General features: G+C 55.9%; 1 protein-coding gene across 1 annotated transcript; it reads left to right on the top strand.

Moving 5' to 3' along the window:
- The first annotated feature begins 1,236 nt into the window (after positions 1-1,236).
- FAM83A (family with sequence similarity 83 member A) lies at positions 1,237-13,269 on the top strand. Its single transcript, XM_075550581.1, has 4 exons — positions 1,237-1,822; positions 4,173-4,340; positions 5,703-5,827; positions 12,472-13,269. The coding sequence occupies exons 1-4, from the start codon at positions 1,343-1,345 to the stop codon at positions 12,965-12,967; spliced, it is 1,269 nt and encodes a 422-aa protein (XP_075406696.1). The 5' UTR covers positions 1,237-1,342; the 3' UTR covers positions 12,968-13,269.
- Positions 13,270-18,418: the final 5,149 nt, after the last annotated feature.

The following is an 18,418-nucleotide window of genomic DNA, read 5'->3' as shown; positions in this document are numbered from 1 at the left end:
TGCCTGCCCAGAGTGCAGCAATGACAGCGCAGGTGTGTGCTGGTGTTCTCAAGGGCACGGCTAACATCTTGGGGGTCTGTGTGAGGGGAAGGAGCCGGGGGCAAAAGAAGCAGTTTCTTCCTCCAGCAGCTCCAAGGGGAAAGTGCTCAGAGATTCTTCCCTTGTCTTTCTTCTTTCTCTGTTTTTCTTCCTTCCTTCCTACCCGTTGTTCAGGGTTCCTCCCTTCCTGTCTCTCTTGGTATTGGTTTATTTTTGTCCTATGAAAGCGACTTTGGTCCCATCACGAGGTCTCCTTCTACATCAACTACTGTCAACTCCCCAAAGCCAAGCTCACTGCCTTCGAGTGGATGCCCACTCACAGAGACCCTATAGAATGGGGTAGAACTGCCCCTCTGAGTTTCTGAGACTGTAACTCATTGTGGGCGTAGAAAGCCTCATCTTTCTCCCATGGAGCAGCCGGTGGTTTCAAACAGCTGACCTTGCAGTTTGCAGCCCAACTCATAACCACCCCTCCCAATCACTGGGCTTGTACTCAAACCTCAGTCTCACAGTCTGGTTTTGGCTGAACCCCAGGTAAGACGTTCAGGACTGTAGGCAGTCACTCCCTCGCCAGTCCCTGGCCCGATCCATCAGGAGAAGCAAATGGCTGCTGTCATTCTTCATAGACTTCCAACACCGTGGGAGAAACAGCGGGGGCCAGGCTGTCCTCAGAACGGCGGCACCCCGCTTCCCGCTTCCCGCAGATCAGTGTTGGCCTGGGACCTGAGAGCGAACTCTGTTCACACATGACAATGACAGCCCAGTACAGGTGGAGATAGGCAGCGGAGATTTTGCAGAGAGCAGGGAGGGGTGGGAACTCGGGGTGTGACCACAGCTGGAGCGCCCGGTCCTGCCTCCAGCTCCTCTCCTCCCCACGGCAGGCCGCCACCCCGGTTCTTTTCCCACAGGGAAGGCTGCCCTTGGGGTCCAAGGGGCTTGTGGACAGGGAGCATGGGCAAGGACCACGGGCCTGTCCTCTTCAGGCCCATGCGTCGTGGGAGATGGGCCGGACAGTCTCCCTACTGTGTGGCGAGGCCTGCTTCTGGGTGGATTGTGCAACTGACAGGCTCACCTGGGCCTCCCGGGGGAGGAAAGGCCTGGTGGCTGACTGTCCCTGAGCAGCGGGGGTGGGGCGGGGCGGGGCCCGAGGCAGGGCGGAGTCCCTGGGTGATAAGCCATCCTGACCGGCATTGTTCAGGAAACCACTTCTCCGGGCTTGCCTGCTCCCAGCGGGTGTTTCCTGAAGCGCCCTGGTCCCCAGCTCCCCAGCCGCTAGGACGGGCTCCGGCAGGGCCAGGGCAGCATGAGCCGTGCCAGGCACATGGGCAAGATCCGGAAACGCCTGGTCGATGTCAAGAACCAGTGGGCCCGGCCGGCCAGGGCCGACTTCCATGACAACGAGAGTGCCCGGCTGGCCACGGATGCCCTCCTGGACGGGGGTCCCGAGGCATACTGGCGGGTGCTCAGCGAGGAAGGTGAGGTGGACTTCCTGTCCTCTGAGGAGGCGCAGTACATCCAGGCCCAGGCCAAGGAGCCCCGCTGCAGCCCCGAGGCCCATGGGGGGACGGAGGCGGGCCCCAGAGGACATGACACGGCCTCCTTGCTGTCGGGCACCTACTTCCCCATGGCTTCGGATGGCAGCGAGCCCACCCTGCTGCAGAGCTGGGCCTCAGGCGAGAAGCCCTACCTGAAGGAGCCATCCAGTGCCACTGTGTACCTGCAGACGGACAAGCACAGCAACATCCGGGACCTGGTTCGGCGCTGCATCACTCGGACCAGCCAGGTAGCGGGCCTGGGTCTCCTTGGCCACCAGCTGGGGTGTCTCCCGTGGAGCTGAGAGTCGGGGGCGGGGGCAGGGGAAGGTGTGCCCCTCTTGATGAATGAGAGTCTACAAGGTTGGGGTTTAGGTTGGTGTTGAAGGCGCTGATCTCTGCCTGTCCTGGTCCCTGATTCCTGGTCCCACCAGTCAGTCCCTGGGTCCAGGTCACACCATCCAGCCCGTCCTACTTACCTCTCCTTTGCATCCCTACCATCCAGCCTCCCAACTCGGCACTATAAGGAGCCGTGGGCTGCTAACCACAAGGTGAGCCATTCAAATCCACCAGCCACTCAGACGGAGAAAGACAAGGCTTTCTGCTCCTATAAAAATGTGTAGTCTGGGAAATCTATGGGGGCAGTTCTGTCCTGTAGGGTGGCTATGAGTTGGAACGGACTTCATGGCAGGGAGTTTGGTGTTTTGATGCCCAGATGGAGCCTTTTCCTGCTTAGAACCTTCGGGTCTCCTGCTTACCCCTAGTGGCAGGGTTCCCCGCCCTCTGGCTCCTCTCACCTACTTCCTTCCTGGTCCCTGTTGGTCTTCCCATGTTTGCTTACCTTGTCTCTTCTTCCTGCAACCCCTCAGCTTCCCTGCTTTTCCTCAGGGGTCCTGGCAGGATGGGGGTGGTACAAATTCTCACCCTCCATGTGAGACACCTGGGTTCAATTTCCCACCCACTGAGCCACCACCCACCTGTCCGCGCAGGCTGTGTGCTGGCTGGATGCTGAAGAGGGTGCAGTGGAGCTTCTAGAGCAGTGGTTCTCAACCTGTGGGTCACGACCCCTTTGGGGATTAAGCGACCCTTTCAGAGGAGTTGCCTGATTCGTAACAGTGGCAAAATGACAGCTGCAAAGTAGCAACAAAAATAATTTTATGGTTGAGGGGCTGTCGATGGTCAGAGTGGACCTGTGTCCCAGGGCTGTCGATGGTCAGAGTGGACCTGTGTCCCAGGGCTGTCGATGGTCAGAGTGGACCTGTGTCCCAGGGCTGTCGATGGTAGGCTTTTCAGATGGAGCTCACTGGGCCTTTCTTCCAAGGCACTGGGGGGTGGGCTTGAACCCCAACCTTTTGACCAGCAGCTGAGCATGTGAACTGTTGGCATTATTCAGGGATTCCACACACAATCTTAAAGTTCTGTAAAAAGCCACCAAGAATAGATAGGCTTGGGTGGGTTCTGGAAAATTAGCATTGAAGGTAGAAAGGGCTGGATGTGGCTTTTTGTGTCTATTAGAGTTTTATTTCCAGTGTCCAGTTTTCATCCAATTTTCGTGGCAGGTGGCCGTGGAGGCTGCCGGGAGCCTGCAGGGGGCGATTGCTAGACTGGCCACAATGGGCATTCCGAACGGTCTACCTCAGAGGAAAGGTCTGACAACGCACTTCCAAATCATCAGCCATCGCCAACCCAGCGGAGGGCACTCTGCCCTGACACACATGGGTTTGCCAGGGGTGGGAATCGAGTCCACAGCAAGTGATTTCTTCGGCCCATTACACCTTCTACAAGGAGTCCTGGTGGCTTGACCTTGGTGGGGGTGGGAAACTGTGGTAGTCTGGGCGGACGAGAGAAACAAAGTCATAGACACCCACACGTGTGTAAGACAGAACTTTATATGTAAGAGCAATTGAATATTGAGAAAATGTCCCAGCCCGGTCCAGAAGAAGTCCAGAAGTCCAAGATTAACCCATATGTCCAATACCAATGTATAAAGTTCTCTTCAGACTCACGACACACATGCAATGACACCGAATGCAGGAAGATCACAGGCCAGTGGGTGGAAAGTCTTGTGCATCCAGTGGTGGTGGAAGCATCTCAGTGCCGGTGTGGGTCTCCACGTGGCTCCTCCATCTCCAGGGTTCTAGTGTAGCTCCATGTGGCTGGTGAGCAGGAAGGTGAAACAGAGAGGGTCTGTGTGTATCTGATCTACAGAGAGCTATTTCTTTCTATGGTGCCTCCAAATGAGGTCATCAAGCTGGGACCTGATTAACAAGCTAGACTCCACCCCTTTGCAAGTTGGCAGGAGATTATGTAACTGCCACAAGGGTCTCCCTCACTCTCTCTGGTCCTCCACCTGACCAAACACGAGGTCCTTCTTCCAGTGATTTCTTCAGGGTAGAAACCAATGGGATGTGTTGAGGCTGGAAAGACCAGGAACCACCTCCCTCCTCCCCTAGATCCCCTTCCTTAAACTGTGCTGGGGCAGACCCCTCCAGATCTGCTCTGCTCCTCTCCCCACCGGGGGATGGGGGATGGGGGACACCGGGCCTCAGGAAGCTCCCGGCCCTCACTCTGGTGGTCACCGGCCCCTCTGCCCTGGCCCAGGTCTTGGTCATCCTTATGGACGTGTTCACGGATGTGGAGATCTTCTGTGACATTCTGGAAGCGGCCAACAAGCGCGGTGTGTTCGTCTGTGTGCTCCTGGACCAGGGAGGCGTGGGGCTCTTCCAGGAGATGTGTGACAAAGTGCAGGTCTCTGACAGCCATCTCAAGGTAGGGTCCCCACTCGGCGCCAGCCAGCAGGGACCAGCGATGCCGTGATAACAGAGCCCCTTCCTCAACAGCTTCCAGACAACAAAGCGGTCTTCTTGCTCAGCGGCCTCTGTAGAGCCGACGGCCCTCTCCCCTGGCCTCGGGGCCCCAACAGAAGTAGAGTGACAGGGAGGAGCAGGATGGAGGATTCCATAGGATGTTTCCTCCCATCTCCCACCGACTGGAGGGGAGACCTCCCTGGGTTCATGGGGGAGGGAAGTGTCAAAGGGCCCAAGGGTACCTGGTGAGCGACCTTCTCCATCATGTTCTCCTTCTCACAGCAAGGGGTACATTGCTCGGGGAGGACAACCCCGGGGCCTGCCAGGTGTGTGTTGAGAACTCCTCCTGGCCCCACACCTCCCTCTCCTGGCAAGGAGAAAACCCAGAGATGGGCTCATTAAACCACATCAAATGTAGCAGCTAAGGGAAGGTCAGACATGAATCCACCTGGAGCGTTTAGGAGTGGCCCCCCATGGAACGATGAGGGCCTGTCCTCTGGGATCCCTTCCAACTCAGCCAGGTGGGACCCCTCCTGCTCCATCTTCATTTCTCTCCTTGTAGACTAGGGTGCAGCAGAGTTCAGGGCTCCTTCCTGGTTCCCAGACCTCAAGCCTCCTTACCATGGGGTCTGCTTGATCTTACCAGGATCGCGCCTCGGAGATGTCATGGGAGTAGCAGAGGGCTTGCCCTGGTGGGCCCCCAGTCTCCTGACTCAAACACAGCTGCTGGGGAGGGCCAGTGGAGATGGAGCGGGGAGCTGCTGGAGGCATGGCAGTGACCATCAAGGAGCCCGCCGGACCACCAGCGGCGTCAGTGGGCTGCAGGCAGTATGCCCACACCTTCCTCAGCCTTGACACTGCAGTCGCCTGCACTCAGTTCACCTGCCCTTTCATCTCTGCAGCCTTCCAGGGGTCCAGCCCAGGGGGAGGAGAGGGACATGGGAAGGCATGCAGGGCATGTGAACCGCCTCCTCTTAGAACCACCCAGAGGCCATGGTGCTGTTGCCTCTGGTGCGAACAGGCTTCCTTTCCCACTGACCAGCATGGCCTTAGGGACCTGCCTGCGTCTGAGCAGCTGTCAGAGCTTCTGTGGTCCCCGGGGCTCCCCTCCGTGACATCAGGCCGGAGTCCTGTTTTTATGTGCTGCTCTGTTTGCAGTCGAGTCCCCGCCATTGCCCAAACAAAGCCTAGCCTACTGCCAAAAACCCATCATCCCACCCACCAGAGATAAACCCCTGCTGATGTCTCAATGAACATCCTTGCTGATGTTTCTCCGGGCAAGTGTCTACCTATGAACGCATAACTCGAGCCTTTCTGTCCACAGAACATTTCCATCCGGAGTGTAGAAGGGGAGGTGTATTGCGCCAAATCAGGCAGGAAGTTCGCCGGCCAAATCCGGGAGAAGTTCATCATCTCGGACTGGAGATACGTCTTGGCGGGGTCCTACAGGTGAGTGGTGGGTTTCACCTCCTCCCCCGGCTTCCAGGAGGCCCAAGGTGGAGCATGGGGCAGGTCAGCCCTGGACACACCAGCCAGTGTCCATGGCTCCCAGGAGAATTGCACCAGGGCATGCTGGGAAGGTGCCAGGCTGGGCCGAGGGCGCAGTCTGACGACTGGTATGTAGGTGGAGAGGCACCCTATTCCCTGGGAGGCTGCTCTAGGTCAGAGGATCCTGCTTCCCACCTCAGAGCTCCAAGGTGGGATAAGAGCGTCTCAGGATTTGTTTTGTTTTTGTGTGAGTGCGCTCCGTTTTAGGTTTACATTTTAGTTTTGCAACAATTTAATGGAATCTAACCCACCCACGTACCGTCTCTCATCCGGTGTATTTTGCACACATTCCCAGAGCTGGGCCTCCATCTCTCTCTCTCACTGCCATTAAGCCCGTTCTGACTCAAAGCGAGTCCTTAGGACATCGTAGAACTGCCCCGTGTGGGTTTCCAAGACAGCAGCTCTTCATGGGAGCAGACAGCCTCATCTTTTTCCTGAAGGTTTTGAACTGCTGACCTTGTGGTTAGCAGCCGACACGTAACCACTGCACCACCAGTCCAGTTCATCCACCATGACCATCGATGTGAGAACATTTTCATCAATCCCAAAGGAAGGGCGGGATCCTTAGCAGCCACTCTCTGTCCGAGCCCAACTCCGCCCCACGCTGCAGCCGTCAGTCTGCTTTCTCTCAGACCCTGGCAGTTCATGCCCGTGGAGTCTTACAAGGTGTAGTCTAGCGTTTCCCTGTGCCCAGGCCCTCGTGGGGTGGCATGCAGGGGTGCCCCAGGCCTTTGGAGTGCTCAATCGGCCTGGCAGGGTCAGTAAGGGTGGCCCACCTCTGATGGGTCCATGTTGCAATTGATGGACACGCAGGCTCCGCCACTCGGGGGCTATTATGGATAACGTCGCTAGAGGGTTTGTGTGACCAGATAGGGCCAAGGCTCCTGGATATGTGCCTAGGAGTGGAATTACTGACTGGATTATTAACCACAAGGCCGGGACTGCAAACCCACCCATAGGCACCTGCGTCTGACAGGTCCCCGCTCAAGGCAGCTCAGGCTACAAAGGCTCTGCGTGACACAGCAGTTTCCACCCACGTGGGCGGACCATCTGACGCCCTCCCAGCAGCAGGTGGGCCACAGTGACTCTAGGGCGGAGTCCTCTCCTTCCTTGCAGAAGACGGTCCAAGTCCCAGGACTGGGGTGTCCAGCACGGAAGTTGGGAAGATTAACAGTAATCAGGAAAATGGGAACTAGATTAGGAAGAAAGCAGCCGGACAAGGGCCATCCTGGGGTCCGATTGGAAATGGCCTAAGGTCCCTACACCAAAGCCGGGATGTTTATAACACAGAGGCCCTTCTTTAAAAGGCCCGGTCCCCCAAATGGAAATGAGGGTGAGCACCTGCCAGCACCCCACCAGCTGCACTTTGCTTGACTGTGGTTTAGGCAAGTCTGAGAAGCGAGTGGGAGGCAGTGTGTGCCTTTCATGGAAGCCCAGGGAGGAGCATCACACACGGGGAAAGCCGGACAGGCCGTCACACCTCAGGCGGGTTTCAGTCAAGCTATAACTCATCCCCAAGATCAAGCTCCCATCCTGTTTCCTTCAGTGCCTCAATCCTCTCAAGACCAAGTTAGAGTCTGCTCTAAATTGCTAACTCTATGTGTTTTCAGTAGGGGAAGACATTTGGAATGAAATGGAAAAATATTTTTTTTATTTTGAGGTAATATGGATTTTGTAGTGGGACACATATGCCCCAAGGGTTTCTGGTGCTCAGGTTGGTGGGATGAGGGTCGTTCCCCGACCCAAATCTTGCTCCCAGTAGATGGCAACACACTTTGAAGATAGGATAGAAGCTTCCCACTAGACCCCAGAGTTGGAAAATTTAAGTGAGCACTAGCTGTCCCATGGGTCACACAAGGGTTAAAGAAAACACAATCTGTTTATCTCCAACCTTCGTGGGGGAAATGGATTGCCCCACTCTCTCAATGTTCTGTTCTGTTGAGTCACTTCTGGCTCCTAGTGCCCTGTGGGGTTTCCGAGGCTCGAATCTTTGAGGGAGCAGATTCTCCTGTGGAGCTACTGGTGGTTTGGGACCAAGGAACTTTCAGGTAGCAGTCAGGTGCTTAAGCCAAGAAACTCTTTTATATTTCACTTTTTCCAGGAAGAACAAGATTTTGAGTTTATCTTGTACCCCTCCACTCTTCTTCCTCTTTTTAAATGTTTTATTAGGGGCTCATACAACTCTTAACCCAATCCACACATACATCAATTGTGTAAAGCACATCTGTATATTCAATGCCCTCATCATTTTCAAAGCATTTGCTCTCCACTTAAGCCCTCTGCATTGGGTCCTCTTTTTTTTCCCCCTCCCTCCCCACTCCCCCCACTCTCCATTTTTCTGGACCTGTTTCCTCATCCAGGAAAAATTGGGGGGCAGAGGGGGAAGCAGGGAAATGACAATAATACTTCATATCAGTGTTTCCCAAAGTGGGCGACAGCACCCTCTGGGGGCCTGGGAGTGCTAGAACAAGGGGGGCTACAAAAGCAGATACCTACACTTTATCCTGGATGATGGGCTATGGGCTGAAACACTTTTAATTACTAAGAAGGGCTTGAGTAATGTGTTTTTTTTATTCTAAAAAGGGAGTGGTAGGCCAGATAAGGTTGACAACCTGTGTGTGATTGCTGTGGGAATGCATGCCACAAACAGCAAGGACAACTACACAGCTGGGGCCCAACATTGGGACACACTCAGGAAACGTCACTGTGTCTTGCAGTGGAAGATATCAGTGAGGCTCTTAATGTCTCCTTGCCTGTGATCACTGCACATCCAGCAAGCAGGTGACAGTGGATTTTACAAGGCAGGCTGGCCACAATCGCTATCACGTGAATTCTGCCGCTGAGCACAGGCATGCTGCAGAAACTGGCTTGACCTCATCTGAATCAGAGAGGAGCCGTTGTTCCAATAGCAAGTATAATCATTTATTATTTGAGAAGCATTCTTCCAGGTAGTAGGAGCCCTTCATCCACTACGTCCCTTGTACAGAACTTGTAAGAGGGAAGAGGCTAGAGAAACCCCTTAACATGAAGCAGTTTATCCATCATTTCCTCCTGCCCCTCCATTCCTTAGGCACAGGGGCATGGGGGATTAGATTAGCACTGTTCAGATCTGGGCCAGTCGCCTAGCGGAGGTGGGGTGGGGGTGTGTGTGGGGGAGTTCTCCTGGAAGCCCTTTGAGGTAGTTGGTGTTCCTCCAATTTACAGATGTAGAAACGGAAGTCCAGTGAGGGGTCCAAGATCAACAGCTCCTTTTTGTCAAATTAAAAATTTTTTTTAATCCAGAGTTGGGGAAAGACCCATGCAAGTGGGGAGGGACAAGGACAAAGGAGGAGGGGAAGGAAGAGGAAGAGGTAACTGGCTCTGGCAGAGAGGCCTTCAAGAGAGACACTGCGTTTTCCTTTTACCCGGACCTGAGAAAAGGACCAGGTGTGTGTAAACAGGTGGAGAGGGTGATGTCATCAGAGAGTACATCAGTGTTCTCTGCTGAGGTCAGCCTGTTCCCATAAGGGAGGGGCATCACGGAGGGGGAGGATATTGGCTCAGAGTGGGGTGGGCCAGAGTTCAGGGGCAAGGGCGAAGGAGAGGCTTAACTCAGGCTTGCTTTACGAGGAGCATGTTGTTTCTGAGACATCGGTGGAGACAAGATGTTCTGATCATTGCTTATAAGGCAAGAGGTGGGGATTTGGTGGGGAGGGTGTCCGTGTTTGGCTTTGTTCTGGGGAGGCCAAGTGCATTATGCATTGGGTTGCTAACCATAAGGCCAACAGTTCAAACCTACTAGCTGGTCCTCAGGAGAAAGACAGGGCTGTCTACTCCCAGAAAGAGTTTGTCTTGGGAACCGATGGGGGCAGCTCTTCTCTGTTCCAGGTTACTGAGTTGGAATCCGCTTGTTGGCAGGGCATTTGGTTTTTGGTTTTCTAGAGAGAAGCCCTGGAGGCCAGCAGGGGGCTCCCCAGGGGGACGCCACCCGCCAGGTCAGCAGTTAGCACTCACCAGCTGCTCCACAGGAGTGGAGGAAGCGCCTTTCTACTCCTGCTGTCGAGTTAGCCCTTCCTTCAGACTTGACTGATGGTGTGAGTGTGGTTTTGAGTCTATGGTTGGCCTTGTCATAGGCAAACAAGGGGGCACCTGGATGTTATCTAGATCACATGGTGAGAGTGGCATCTGTCGTAAGCTATTTTCTGCACACACAAAAAAAGAGCCCTCATGGCATAGTGAGCCCAAAGTTCAAACGCACTGGCCACTCCAAGGGAGACAGCTGAGGCTTCCTGCTCCCCTAAAGAGCTACAGCTTCAGAAACCCGTGAGGGCAATTCTTCCCTGATTCCACCTGGGGATAATGGTGATTTTGGTCTCTTTGAAAGTTTTTTTAGTTTTCTGGAACACAGAGGGAGGGCTGGAGGGAAAGCTCTTAACCAGGCTGGATTTCCAGGCTCCTGGGCTCGGGTTAATGGCTACTGACCGGGTCTCCAGGCCTCGGAACCTCTCTGAGGCCGCAGTGGGCTTGTCATCCTGGGTCTGTGGATGTGGTTGTGGTATGAAGATACTCAGGGCCACTTGGATGGACAAAAATGAAGCGTGCACCCACAGACGCAATGTTATAGAGACCTTATGACTAAGTGTGTGTCTTAATGGAAGTAGGTCCCAATGTAAAATATACTTCTCCAAGAATGGCCGAGACAAGCGTGGAAAAGACCAGGGCCGTCACGTAGCTGTAGTAGATAAGGAGTCATGTGGCACTGGAGGAAGGGCAGTGTGGTAGCGTAGTGGTTCCCCAGAGGCTGCTAACCACAAGGTTAGTGGTTCTATTTCCGCGAAGAGTTACAGTCTTGGAAACCCACAGAGGCAGTTCTACCCTGCCCTCTAGCATCACTATGAGCTGGCATCGACTCAGTGGCAGTGAGTTTGGTTTGGGAGGAGGGACAAACTGACAAATGGAGCACGGTAGGAAGCCCAGACTTAGACCCACACATGGTCTGGCCTGTCGGAGCAGTAGGAAGGCAGACAAAGTTCTCTCCATGAGGAGCACTGGGTTCCTGCCTCACATGGACACAAAAAGTCCACTGCCAGGAGCTGCAGTTGATGCTGACTCGTGGTGACGTCAAGTGTGCAGGGTAGCACTGCGCCAGGGGTTTCCGAGGCGGTGACCTCTCAAAAGCAGATCACCAGGCCTGTATTCTGAGGCATCTCTGGGTAGGTTTGAACTGCCAACCTTTCTGTTTAGTGTCAAACGCTCAACCATTTTTGATACCACATAGATAGGATTTCAAAGTCAAAAACAGACTTTAAAACTCCTAGCAGAAAAATCTTAACACTTGTCACGGAATCACACAAGTCTCCATGGTCAAATTGGCAAATGTCATCGGATATGTTTCACCACAATTCAAGAAGGACAGAGAGACTATCTGGTGAACATTCCCATAAGGAGTGGTTTCTTAGACAAAACGCAAAACACAGTGACTCTAGGTGATTGCTAAATCTGAATATATTGAAAGGAAGAACTTGGGCTCATTGATGCACATCTTAAAGTGAAAAAACAGGTTGTGAACAAAGAGCAGGCAATCGTGTGTCTGCCCCTGGCAAGGGTTAGTGTCAGGAATCTTGTAAGAAAACTAGGAACCACAGCAGGGCACCTCGGAGATGGGCCCCCGCACGCAGACAGGCACCGGGATCACCAAGGAGCCAGAAAGCAGGGGAGAGATGCAGAGTTGCTAGTGATTACAGGAAGGCAAATCCAGGGGAGAGGGCGCCCCTACTCTGTGCCTTTCCAACCAGCAATGGAAAACGACGAGGACAAATGTTTGGTTTACATCATCCCGAATATATTGCTGATGGGATTTGGAAAGAGCTCGCATTTCCTGCTAAGGCTGAATCATTTAGGAGCCAGCAACTCCACGCCTTAGAGAACACATCACACCAGGCAACTCACTTCGTAGTAGAGCCAGTCCCTCCATCTCTGTGTTCGCCTCTGAGATGTGAGTGGCTCCTGGGTCCAGGTGAGGTTTAAACAAAGCCTCCTGGTTCCAGGATTGCCCGCAGCCCTGCCTGTGCCCAGCCTGTCTTCTGGGGGCCTGGGTAGGCCTGGGGGGGGGGGTAGGGCAGTCAGGCTAGGACTGGGGACCCCATCGTGGGTGGTGGTGCCTGCTCATGCTCAGCTCAGGTGCTGTCCCTGCATCTGGGCCCTTTGTCCCCACCCCACGGCTCATGCCGCCCACCCCTGGGCTTGTCTTAGAAAGGGACTTCTAAGCCAGAGGAGGCTCTCCTTGCCAAGGGCTGCCTCTGCTCTCATCCAGGAATTCCAGAATTTGGGGGGAGTCTGTGGAGTTTACCATCATTGATACAAGACACTGGGGTTAAATCACGTCTCCAACAGATACTATGGGATCTTTATTTAAAACCTAGGGGCAGGGGCACTCAGCTTACACGGGGACCCTGCCATACTCCCCCTAGGACCTGGAGCCCGAGAGCGCGGGGTCCGAGTCCTGGCCAGTCCCTGCCCTCCCTGCCACGCCCCCACCCCCTCAAAAGCGCTCTCTCCTCTTCCAGCTTCACCTGGCTGTGCGGACACGCCCACCGCAACATCCTCTCCAAGTTCACGGGCCAGGCGGTGGAGCTGTTCGACACCGAGTTCCACCACCTCTACTCCCGCTCCAAGCCGGTGCTGGGGCTCAAGTCCCCGCGGCTGGCCACGCCCCTCCGGCCGAGGGGGGCGGCCGCGCCCCCCACCCGCCTGAGTGACAGCAGCCGCTCGACTAGCGACCGAACGCCCTCCAACCCCTTCAGCAGCCCATCGACCCGGAGCTTGTCTGCATCCTCCGGGCCCAGCAGCCCCCAGGCCCCAAACCCCCCTGCGGCGGCACCCAGGCTCCAGCCGGGCCATGGCCCCTGGGGGGCCCTTCTAGCCCAGGGCCCCAGCCGGCCGGCCCTGCACTGCACCCTCCATAGCTACGGGCCCACGAGGCTGCAGCTGGAGCAGCTGGGCCTGGTGCCCAGGCTGACACACGCATGGAGGCCCCTGCTGCAGGCCTCCCCATACTTCTGAGGGCCCCTCCCCCAGCTGCGCCCCAGGACCCAAGGACCCCACCTCAGAGGTCAGCAGCTCGGAACTTGCCAGGCTGTGAACCAGAAGCCCGGGACAGATGGATTGCCTGTGTTCGCAGGGTCCCGGCCTGAGACCTGCCCCCCCCCCCCCCCCACTGGCCCTGGTTTCCCTCCTCTAGTTTGGACAACCCCGCACATCTCTCCAGTTCCGGCAGATTCCAGGAGTGGGCAGGACTAGAGGAAAGGATTAAGGAAATGGAGTGTTTTGTTTTGTTTTGACCAGAGTGTGTTCCAAAGTGTTAACTTTGACGTCGTCCCCAATGGTGAAGGGAGGGGCAGCTGCAGCTTGGGCTGTAGACATGGGTAAACTGAGGCAGGGGGCAGCTAATCCTAGGTGCTGTTGCGGAAATAACCCTGATGAGGGGCAGAAACTTATTAGCTTTTCAGGGAAAAGCCCTTCCATATCTGTGGCCTCTGGTCTTCCTCAGAGCCCTGGGCTCCTGGATGCTTTCTCATTTGGGGGGGGGGGGGAGAGAGAGAGAGAGAGAGTGTGTGTGTGTGTGTTTTTCCATGTCACTCTCTCCTTCTTCTTAGACACCACTCAGAAGGGATTAGGATGTCAGCATACGTTTGGGGGAACAAGTTCCAGGGGCCAGCCCCGGAGTGGTTTCACACACCTGGGGATAGGGAGGCTGGGGGAAGAACAAGCCTTCTCCACATTTCCCATCTGACCACACTGGCGTCGCCCCACCTATAACTGAGCCCCAGGGGAGGTGCACACCGGTACCGCCCAGCTTGCCAGGTGCCATGCTCAGCTAAGCAGAGCCTGTGCTAAGGTGGGTGCCACCAAGTGGATTGGAACTCACAGCGCCCCCTTGGGACAGAGCAGAGGTGCCCCACAGGCTTCCTGAGCCGCGGTCTCTGTAAGACTTTCTCCCAGCTGTCAGCCTTTCAGGTAGCAGTGAACCCCTCGCCCTGGGCCAGCAGTGCTCCTTCTGAGCTCTCTACCAGTGTGAAGTCGGCAGCAGCATCTGTGGATTTGCTGCACGCCAGGTGCTGTGTGTGTGTGGTGTGTAAGGAGGGCGGGGTGGGACAAGCGCATGAACACCCCCCTAAAGACCACAGGAGACGGCAGGAAGTGGTGGAAATGGCCCTGTGCTGGTCGGTGGAGCAGTCCCCCGATGCTCAGAGAGGGACATGACCTGTGGATTGCGCAGCTTCTGGGGCTAGAGGTGAGGGTCGTGCTCAGATGTGCAGGCAGCTCTGCCCTGACACTGGGAGGAAGGGTGGTGCCTCGGGCCGTTAGGTGGCTCTGAAAGCCGCACCCTCTGGACTTGATCCAGGAAGCTGTCAGCCCTGGAGAGCATGCTGCAGTAGAGCTGCCCCTGGAGAATAAGCAGTGCGCGCATGCGTGCAGACACACACGTACACGCACTCACGCACACATGCACGCACGCGCAATCTCTCTCTGTGGAGGCACACCTAGGGGGGTCACGGGCTATGTCGTTCCTCTTCTCTGGGAGGCGTGGAGAGCCAGGCTATCCATATGGTGACTAAGCTGCTTGAGTGGACAGAGGGGCTGCAGGCTCAGTCACTGCACCGCTGGGCAGTCTGTACCCAAGGCCAAGGTCACCTTTGGGTTTGGACAAAAGCACCACCTGCTCAGTGCTTTCTGCAAATTGATACACACCCACCTCAGAGGCTGGGGGCCCTGGCTCAGAGCGGGGAGTCTTGGAAATGGTGGTTAGTGAAGAAGCCCCAGGAGGGCCAGGGGAATGCAGACAGAAAACACACTTGGCTGCTGACCCAAAGGTTGGAAGTTCAAGTCTACCCAAAAGCACTTTGGAAGAAAGGCCTGGTGATCCAGTTCTGACAGATGAGCCTTCGAAGCCACACGGAGCCTGGTTCTACTCTGCTACAACCAGGTCCCCATGAGTAGGAGCCAGCCCTACAGCCGTGTGTGTGTGTTTCCCCAACTCTCTGAGCTCCTCTATGAACAGCCATGAGCCATGCCTGTCCTGTCGGCTCTGCAGGAAAGGGGTGCCTGGGGCGAGGGTGCTGGGAGTGACTAAGGCAGAGGGCAGCCAAGAGGGAAAGAGATGAGAGGTTTGATGGCCCCAGGCCCAGCTTTCCCCGCCCCAGGCTGCTGTTCTAGCTCTTTCCTCCCACAGGACCAGCATCCCCCAACTTCTCCCCGCTGTTACCAGCGGTTCTCAACCTGTGGGTCTCCACAACTTTGGGGGGTTGAGCAACCCTTTCAGGAGGGGTGGCCTGATTCATAACAGCAGCAAAATGACAGTGATGAAGTAGCAACGAAAATAATTTTATGGTGGGGGTGGTCACAACCACATGAGGACTGGATGAAAGGGTCATGGCATGAGGAAGGTTGAGGACCGCTGAGTTAGACACTTGTTCCCACAGCCACCTCAGTGAGGCCTCTCCAATTCCAAGCCACTTCTCTGCCAGTGATGCAGCGGGTCTTCCGGCAGCTACTCTTCAAGAATGGTCCCCTGAAGTGGAAGGCCCCCCAGACCTGCTTCCTGAGCTCCTCTCCCCACCCAGGGCCATCTCGTCACAGGACCTGGAAGGGCAGCCCGCCAGTGAAAGGAAGTCTAGGCGGTCTGTTCGGAGACACAGTTGGCGTGAAGTCCTGCAGGTCTGGCCTTGGCCTCCTCTCACAAAGGGCCCCAAAGTGTGGGTTCAATCACACACTGGGCCTGCAGTATATGAACGGTGGGCAAGCCACCTGACCTGTACAAGGGGCCCAACCTCTGAAACGTTTGTCGTGGGCTCAGAGCCTTGCTGCCTCCAGTGTGGACACGCGTCTGCCCTGCAGTTTGAGAGGCCGCCAGGGCAGGAAGGGCTGAGGGAGGGTGTTAGGATCAAAATGCACCCCCTAAACTGACCTGTAGGCCTGTGATTATATCCCACTTGGGAACGGGGTTCTTGGTTCTGTTAAAAAAGGACACGGCAGGGTTGGACGTTTTGACTAAGAACCTTTGTGGGAGAAAATGAGCAGATGAGGGCAGAGAAGCAAGCAGAGAGGGGAGGTAAATGGCATTCCACATGAAGATCAAGGAGGCAAGGAGCTTGCAGATAGACAGAGAGAATCTCCCGTAGCCAGCATGTGGATTTTGGGTTCCCTGCTTCCTAGACTGTGAGACAATCCAGCTCTGGTGATGCGGCAGCACTGGGTACTAAGACAGTGGGGGGACTCGTGAGCAGGGACCTGGAGGGAGAAGCCAGCATGTTGCAGCAGGCAGGGCCAGGTGCTGTTCTAAGCGTAAAGAGAAACTGCAGGATGGATGGATTCATGGTGAGCTGGGTTGTGCTGAGTCTACTGCCACCCTCCATGCCACCCAGAAAACAGATTGCTCAAAGTCTAACACCAGCAGAGTCAGACTTCTCATTCCCAAGCATGCCCTCAGATCAGCCATCCCGCTGGCCCCAAACCTCCCAGAGCTCTGCGCTGGCCCCAGTGAAGGGCAACATCTTAACACGGCCTTGAGGACCCTCCCTCATCTGGTGCCAGCTTCCCTGTCCGGCTTCCCACATCACCTCCCTCAGGCTCAGAAAGTCAGCTGATTAGCAGCCTTAATTCCCTTTGACACGAAACCTAACGTAGTGGTGAGTTCTGGGACTAAGGACGCGGCTTGGTTGGGGCTATTAGCCTATCTACCACCCTGCAGTTGTCTCGGAGAGGCTAGAGACAGGAAGGGCCTAGAGTCCAGAAGTGGCAAAGGCGGGAACTATTGCTCTGTGCTGAGTGGGCATCTCCTCTCTCCCTTGCCCACTGGGCAGAGCACAGCCACCCCCAGGGTGTCAGCTCAGACACATGGGCAGAATCTATCACTGCTAAGTCAGTCTCTGGGAGGGAGTCTGACCGGCCCGCCTCTTCCCTGCGCCAGTCAGTCACTGAGTACTGGTATGGCTGCCAGCCTGTGGACGAGAGTGGGTGATAGGCATTAGCTAAGAGGCTGACGGCTCAGTGATGGGCTTCCCTGTGCCTGCAGGGTGAGCAGGGAGCAGAAGGGTGAGCCCTGAATAACCAGATGCCTGGTTCCTCCCAGGTGGATACCCTCCACATGAGGACGACACTGGACCAGGCCTGGCCTCCCTGGCCGGTCATTGTTACTGGCCCAGGGAACCGTCACTTCAGCCTCAGGCTGTGCAGTAACAACTCAGCTGGGGCCGAGTCCTAAGCTGGGGCCGAGTCCTAAGCTGGGGCCTGGGGTGGCCAGGACCTTGGGCCAGACCAGGGGGATATGTGTGCCTAACACAGAAGGCAGCAAGGTGGCTTTCAAATCTTTTGGATAATCCCCTCTTTTGAAAAAAAAAAAATATATATATATATATATATTTTAAATCATCAAGCCCCTGGAAAACCACTGAAGACTGCACTTTGGGATCACTCTGTTGTGAACGATGGCTTTAGGTTTCCACAACGATCCCAGCCTTGGACCCTGAGGCCCTGTCTTTCAGGGTGGCTGAGTCTGAATCCATCGGGGGGCAAAGGGTCTGCTGTGAAGCTTGTGTTGAACTGTGGTGCTCCCCAGATGGGTAGCGGGATTCTGCAGGGAGGGGGCCTGGGGCCCTGGTCACTGGGCCTGAGGCCACAGAGCAGCACACAGCAGAAGCCGCAGCTGGTCCACCACACATGGGTGGGCATCGGCACCACCCGGAGGGCAGGCCTGGTGAATTTCTGATCAGCTCCTCCGGGAGACAGGGAGGTTGCCACAGCCTGAAAGGGGCCTTGGGGGCAGGTCACCCCAGACACCTTGTCTGTGGGGACCCTTGGAGCTGAGACCCATGGGAAGAGAGGTCACAGGAGGGTTGGGGGAACACAGGGGAGGAGGCCTCAAGTGGTGGCTGTTGGAAGCAAAGGGCCTGTGTGGCGAGGGCTTGAAGGGCCCTCAAGCGAGCTCCGAGGATGTTTGGGAAGTGACTGAGAGGCTGCGGGGGCAACCTCTCAAGGAAGGGCCCCTCTGCCCACACTGCCAAGACTATGGCAGCAGGCCCCTTGCCTCTTGAAGGACCAGAATCCCTCTCCCTGGGGAGAGGGTGTCCAAGACAGGATGTTGCTTTGCATGACACCTGCTAGGACGTGTCTGTGGGCCCCACAGCGAGCAGTCACCTGAGGTCTCCACTGGGTCCCTCCTGAGCGGTGCCTTCAGCACCCAGCCAGGCAGTGTTTCCTGTTCCTTTTGCACAATCACTGCTCCAGCACTGGCCCTGAAACCGAGAGGCGCCCATCTTCCTGCGTGGCCTTGGCACACTGCTGCCAGGGGAGGGAGGCAAGGTGGGGCAGGGAGGGCGGGAGCAGGAGTCTCAAAGACCACCCGGCCAGCTTGGAGCTCTGTAGCCAGAAGGCTGAACGCTAAAGGCATGGGCAAGTACACTAGGACAGAGACCAGATGCCAAGAGGCGAGGAGTGGCAGGGGGACGTTTCCAT

Source organism: Tenrec ecaudatus, chromosome 5 (assembly GCF_050624435.1).
Source record: "Tenrec ecaudatus isolate mTenEca1 chromosome 5, mTenEca1.hap1, whole genome shotgun sequence".
Classification (NCBI taxonomy): Eukaryota; Metazoa; Chordata; class Mammalia; order Afrosoricida; family Tenrecidae; genus Tenrec; species Tenrec ecaudatus.
This window is presented reverse-complemented; position numbering and strand designations above follow the sequence as displayed.

Coding starts and splice junctions, on each gene's coding strand:
- FAM83A (XM_075550581.1), top strand. CDS start 1,343: ATGAGCCGTGCCAGGCACATGGGCAAGATCCGGAAACGCCTGGTCGAT. Junction 4,341..5,702: donor TCTCTGACAGCCATCTCAAG/GTAGGGTCCCCA, acceptor TTCTGTCCACAG/AACATTTCCATCCGGAGTGT. Junction 5,828..12,471: donor GTCTTGGCGGGGTCCTACAG/GTGAGTGGTGGG, acceptor CTCCTCTTCCAG/CTTCACCTGGCTGTGCGGAC.